This window comes from Clupea harengus, chromosome 7, assembly GCF_900700415.2.
Source record: "Clupea harengus chromosome 7, Ch_v2.0.2, whole genome shotgun sequence".
NCBI lineage: Eukaryota > Metazoa > Chordata > Actinopteri > Clupeiformes > Clupeidae > Clupea > Clupea harengus.
Window position 1 is genome coordinate 20,139,157 of NC_045158.1, and position 6,241 is coordinate 20,145,397.

General features: G+C 40.4%; 1 protein-coding gene across 3 annotated transcripts; it reads right to left on the reverse strand.

Annotated features, from left to right (window-relative positions):
* Positions 1–2,464: 2,464 nt before the first annotated feature.
* LOC116221025 lies at positions 2,465–5,208 on the reverse strand. 3 transcript variants are annotated; one of them, XM_031569984.2, is made up of 7 exons: positions 5,016–5,208; positions 4,593–4,907; positions 4,164–4,298; positions 3,976–4,019; positions 3,661–3,729; positions 3,308–3,376; positions 2,465–3,109 (listed from the first exon to the last, which is right to left on the reverse strand). In XM_031569984.2, exons 1-7 carry the CDS (start codon positions 5,116–5,118, stop codon positions 3,023–3,025), a joined length of 822 nt encoding a protein of 273 aa, XP_031425844.1. In that variant the 5' UTR covers positions 5,119–5,208; the 3' UTR covers positions 2,465–3,022. The 3 variants fall into 3 exon arrangements, with proteins under 3 accessions (XP_031425844.1, XP_031425846.1, XP_031425845.1); XM_031569986.2 differs by having other exon boundaries at positions 5,145–5,197; XM_031569985.2 differs by lacking the exon at positions 3,308–3,376.
* Positions 5,209–6,241: the final 1,033 nt, after the last annotated feature.

The window sequence follows — 6,241 nt, forward strand, 5'->3', positions numbered from 1 at the left end:
GAGCCTAGGCCCTGAATTACATCAGAATGAGATATCTTCAATTCACATTCATCTAGTGTCTAGACAAGGGCCAACCTATTCATACACAAACAGCTCTATCTTTTTTTTTTATCAGTATTTATCAGTAAAATATTTAAAGGCAATATCATGTCAGCTATTAACATTAACATAATTTAACAAACAGGTTACTTCAAGTCACCCGCCCAGACTCCACTACCGCATCTGATTGCATCTTGCATCCTTCCAGCAACTAACTGTGCACCTCTCAGTTCAATAATCATGAGTCAGACACTCACCAAAGGGATGGAAAATGCCTTCATTTAAATAAACTTAACACCCATTGTTTAGTTATTGCTCTGATGCACTGTATAGATACTGTCTAAAAACTATAATCTTTTAGGATTCTGAACAGAGGACACAGGAAAGAAACCAAAAGCAAAGTTGTGTGCGTGTGGATACACATCCTGTGGGCTACATAGAAGGTGATCAGACACACCTTTGCACACTTTTTCAAAGATTTCATTGTTCCTTCTGTCTTGCTGCAGTCGTGCCTCATAGCCTACACAGACAGGGCATAGAACCTCTTCCCATACAACTGCATTCGGTTCTCTATTTTCTCTTATTTTATGCTTTAATTATGAACTACTTTGCTTTCACTCTTTTACCTCTCTAACTTGAAATTAGTGACAGGGTCTTGAGTTATGTCCATGAGATAAAGTGCGATGACGTGGTGCTACTGCTGTCTCGGTGGCCCGGGCACCCCTGGTCAAATCTAAGCATAACACGTTTAGGACTGTCGATGGAATAACACTGCTGATATGTAGTTGTATTAGTAGTAGAAGTAATAATAATAGTACTAATGAGCAGTAAGTGTTGATCTATTAGCTGACCATTACAGTTAACTTTCAGATGGTAAAAAGAATAGCAGAAGGCTAGAAGGGAGAGTAAAAATAACTTTATTTTAAATAAATTCACACCTCTTTCTATCATTGCTGCAATGCACTACACAGGCAGGCTTACAGTCTATAATGCTCATCATTTAAGCTACTAAGAACAGACGAGAACAGGAAGATAAACAAAAACAAAGTTTCGCATGGCGAGACAAGCTCCGTTTGAGGACCTGTGGGCTACATACATGTACAGTATAAGTTTGTCAGTCACTCATGCACTAATTTGCAGTGAAGAATGCAACAACGCGCATGCCATTTGTCACTTGTCACGCTTGTGGGTTTTTGAAAGATGGGTGCCTTTGTTCAGCACCTTCTGGCTTGCTGCAGTCTGGTGCCCCCCTACTCATAGCGCCCACAGTAATGTGTCACACTCCATCAAGCAGATGTGGTGAAACTTTTAAATCTATGTGTCGTGTTAAGCTCCTAGACTTGCATAAAAATATCCGTGTCCAGGTGTCCATAATTGATCTAGTCAATAATTGATCTACATTGATATATAAGATTAGTCCAAATCAGAGCATTCTGCCTCACTAGAATCTAAATCACCACTATCCGATGAATCCCATCGCCTACTCTGCACATCATCATTTTTCTTTTCATCACAATCATACTCGCTCTCATCTTCCTCGCTGTCTTCAACTGGCCTTGATGCAGGTTGATGAGTTGGAAGAGCAGGTTATGTGAAGCGGACAGGGCGACAATGACCATCCACCAACTCCCATCCATGTCCGATCGGCAAGGGGTGGTGCTTCAGGGAGGGATGGCGTACTAGATATGCCAAGTAGTTGGCACGGAGGCAGTGTTGGTGGAAGCTAGGGGGGGGGGTTAGCAGTGTGTGTTTGTACCGTGTGTGAGGCTTTTAGGCACAACTTTGTCTTGCACACAGACGCGTTGTCTTGACATACACATTTGTGTGCTATCCTGTCCCCAATTGGTTCTAATCCTCTCCATGTGAACTGAGTAGCTGCTTGTCATTTATGATGAGCAGCGCTCAAATATCGAGCAAGGGGAAAAATATGAACGTGCATCTTAACCTCAACCAGTTGCTTAGCAGGTTGGAGCTTTGAGCTGTGTGGTTGTTCCACTGACAACCCAAGACCTTTGGCTTCCTACTTATAGATGCAGGCGTGCATGAGAAACACAACAGTGACCCTCCTTGTGGTTAGGAGCCCTCACCCAGGGTTCATCAAAGACTGGTGTGTTCATGCTGCACCCTCAGCCTCTCAGTAGGTTTCATTAGTCTCTAGTGTATCTCATACCAACAGTATAGGATACCCACACTCTTCCTTTACATCTCTATCCCACACCCTCTCTCTCTCATACACAACTTTTTATCTATCTCTCCCTCACACACACACCTTTTCATCTCTCTCACTCTCACACACACATACATGCGTGCACGCACACACACACACACACACACACACACACACACACACACACACACAGAGAGAGAGAGAGAGAGACACGCACAAATACGCAATAACTTTTTTTCAATCATTTTATTTTCACCTCCCTCAAACTTAATTTACAATATTTTTGGAAAACATGAAAATCATTTGGCAAACTCTTCTTTTATCTTGTCATACAAGGTACCTGTAGCAAAATAGGTTTGCCTCTTAACCTGAACAATCTCCAGAATTGGATAGGAAAAACATAATCTTGTAATCACAGTGGCTACTGTGGCCCACATGCTGTTTTTTACTCTTAAGGTGAGTTCTTCAGAGGGGGAATTCCTTAAAGTTTTAATTCCTCAAAGGTGTATTGCTTTCAATTTTCGATTTCAGTTTTATTTATATAATGACAGTAACAATTGAAATAGTCTCTAAGCGCTTGACAGAGCCTAGACCCTGAATTACATCAGAATGAGATATCTTCAATTCACATTCATCTAGTGTCTAGACAAGCTCCTACCTATTCATACATAAACAGCTCTCTCTTTCTTGTTTACTATTATAGTATTTATGAATAAAATATTTAAAGCCCATTTCATGTCAGCTATTTACATTCACATAATTTCACAAACACACTGGCTATTTTATCACTGTAGAATAGATGTGATGATGGCTCATCTAATCTGGATGTTTTATTCGGATAGCAGAATAGAGAACTTGCTCCTCGTTAGTGGAATCCTGGCCCTGTTTTTTGTCCTCCATCCTCTGTGATTCAAGCATATACACAACTAATTAGATTATTACATTGCCATTCAATGTAGACTGAAATAAGACTATGCCATGTGCTCACATTGCCTACCATTATAAATATCACTCACAGAGCAAATGTCTGCTATTACGTATCTTTTAGTAGAGACTGTAGGCCTGACATCGGTATCCGATGTAGGTACGTAGTGAACGTACCTGTTGGTTTTTAGAGCTGTGGGTCCTTTGATTGTTGATTGATGCATAAGTAACCTCAGCGACCTCAACCTAAAGACCATTTTGGATCAGTTATTTAAATCATAGGTCTACAGTTGCTTGTGATCAATAGCCTACACGTCTGTCCCCGCATACCAATCTGTGGAGATTTTACATTAGATATGCTACTGTGAAATATGTTTTAGCAGTTTTGATCAGCTGATAATTTACAAGTGGATGAAATATTATAATAGACATTGAAGCAGTCAAACAGATTTCGCCCATGAAGCAGATGTCTGCTATTACTTATCTTTTATTTCAGACTGTAATCTACTATGTGTTTGTAGTGAACGTACCTGTTGGTTTTTAGAGCTGTGGGACTTTTGATTGTTGATGGATGCATAAGTAACCTCGGAGACCTCAGCCTAAAGACCATTTTGGATCAGTTATTTAAATCATAGGTTAAAAGTTGCTTGTGATCCACAGCCTACATGCCTGTCCCTGTATACCAATCTGTATATATTTTACATGCGATATGCTATCATGCTATATGCTTTAGCAGTTTTGAGTGGACAAATTATTATCATAGACATGGAAGCAGTCGAACAGATGAAGTCTGCATAAAGGACATAAAACAGCAACTATATTACAGTTATAGGTGAGCAACCTACCTGTTGGTCATTTTCTGCTCTGTTCACACTGACTTGGCTGTTTCCTGACGATAGAAAATATCTGTTTAGTCAGTAGTTTTTTTTTACTCATATAGACCTTAGGACACATTACAGAAGTTTATCAGTATTGCAAATGAAATGGTATATAATGAAATGTTGGTAACATTTGGTGAAATGTTTTCAATTACCTCGACGTTTTTTGAAAATGGTGGCTATTACAACGATAATCACCAGCAGACCAAATAGGCTTACACCAACAGCTGCCAGGTTGCCTACTGCTGGAAAGTTTGGAAACGCTTCCATTGGTCCCCCGGATCTGATTGCTGTGGATGATGAACCTTATGAAACTCACGTTATGAGTAATTGCGAGATTGTTTTCACACATCTAATCTAAACATATATGTTTATAAAGACGTAGATTAAATACTACAATCATTCATTCATCGCTCATCTGGGCCACATAATCGTGCTCTTCTGAAATGTCGGTGAAAGATAATTTCCACTTTCATTCACATCCTATAACTGTAAAAGAAGCGATTGCTTATCTAAAAAATAAATCACCAAATGAAAACATATTTATGAACGGTGCTGCTTCTTGAGGTAATTAAAACTCCTACCTGTCACCAAAATACGTGTGCCGGTCCCGTTGCCGTTTAATAACAGTGGTGTTATAACGTTCACTTCACATATGTAAACACCACTGTCATTCAAACGCATTGAATGAAGCTGTAAACTTGAAGACCCACAAATGTTTAGCCTGTCAGAATATACTTTCGATCGGTTGACATCTATTCTAAACCAGTTTACGTTCGCCGTCACAGTGGAATTATATTCACGTTGGATGCTGAAATTACAGGTCATATTCACACTTGCGCCTTCAGAAACCTGCAAGTTGTGCGGCTCTTGACGAACGGTAATTCCATACGTACCATCTGTGAAAAGATAACAGAATATCACAACAAACCTTCATTCAGAAGAGAGGATATACGATCATCAATAGACCTATAGGTCCACAGATCATGGCTTTTGAATAGACTTACCTAAAATATACAAAATTGAAGAAAACAAAAGCACGGCATTACAAAATCCTTTTTTGAACTGATATTGGCAAATCGCCGCATTTGGGTCCACATGAAATGCCATTAAAAGGGCCAGAAAAGGCCACTTACAGATAAGTCGCCTATCGCCGACAAGTGTTCAGGCTACTTCGAGTCACCCGCCCAGATTTCACTACCGCATCTGACTACATATTGCATCCTTCCAGCAAGTAACTGTGCGCCTCTCAGTTCAATAGTCATCTGAGGCACAGCTCTCCTTGAGCTGATTGCAGGTTATTTTTTTTGGGGGGGGGGGGGGGTAGCAGCGGTTATCAGCGGTGTGTGTTTGTACCATGTGTGTGTGTGTGTGTGTGAGTATCATAGGCAAGTCAGGGTCTAATCTGTTACAAGAGGATAATGTGGCAACTGTAAATTTGGCTCTTGTTGCAACTGCCACTCTCTCTGGGGCTTTTAGGCACAGCTTTGTCTTTCACACAGAAGGGTACATGAGATGCTCTGGCAGAAGCGCAGTTGTTTTTAGGGGGAAAGGGAGAAAATGAATTGAGTTGACTCTTGTATCTTGGGAGACAAAAATCAAGGAAAGATTAAGGTACAGTAATATTACAATCAGACTTGCTCAGTATCAGCCTTTTGTCAGGCTTGGCCCCTGCCTCCCTCTGCTGGCCAATGTGAAACGCTGCCAGGCCAGTGCTAAACATTCTGTCTGTGTACTGAATACAGTGCACTGGATCAGGGGTTGTCAAGCCTCTTCTCTGCACGGAAAAATATCTATCTATCCCTCCCTCGTGCACACCTTAAGATTCTTATGCTTAACCAAATCAGTTATTCAGTTAATCAAGATTCCCACTGCTTAGCTCAGTCAGATGGGCAGAGCAGGAAAAATGAACCTCTGGAATCTATCACGGGGGAGGACAGGATCTCTGATTCTGAAGGCATCTTGGTAGTTTTATTTCCTTATATTTTTATGTGGCCCACATGCTGTTTCATACTCTTAAGGTGAGTTCTTCAGAGGGTGAATTCCTTAAAGTGTTAGTTCCTCAAAAGTGTAGAGCTTTCAATTTTCAATTTCAGTTTTATTTATATAGTGCCAGTAACAATTGAAATAGTCTCTAAGCGCTTGACAAAGCCTAGACCCTGAATAATAAGAATAAGATATCTTCAATTCACATTCATCTAGAGTCTAGACAAGTGCCAACCTATTCATACAC

Bases quoted from the DNA above. Each gene is read 5' to 3' on its own strand.
- LOC116221025 (XM_031569984.2), bottom strand. From the start codon at position 5,118: ATGGCATTTCATGTGGACCCAAATGCGGCGATTTGCCAATATCAGTTC. The intron at 4,908-5,015 runs GTAAGTCTATTC...ATCTTTTCACAG, and splicing joins TTCAATTTTGTATATTTTAG to ATGGTACGTATGGAATTACC. The intron at 3,377-3,660 runs GTACGTTCACTA...AATGGTCTTTAG, and splicing joins ACAGCTCTAAAAACCAACAG to GTTGAGGTCGCTGAGGTTAC.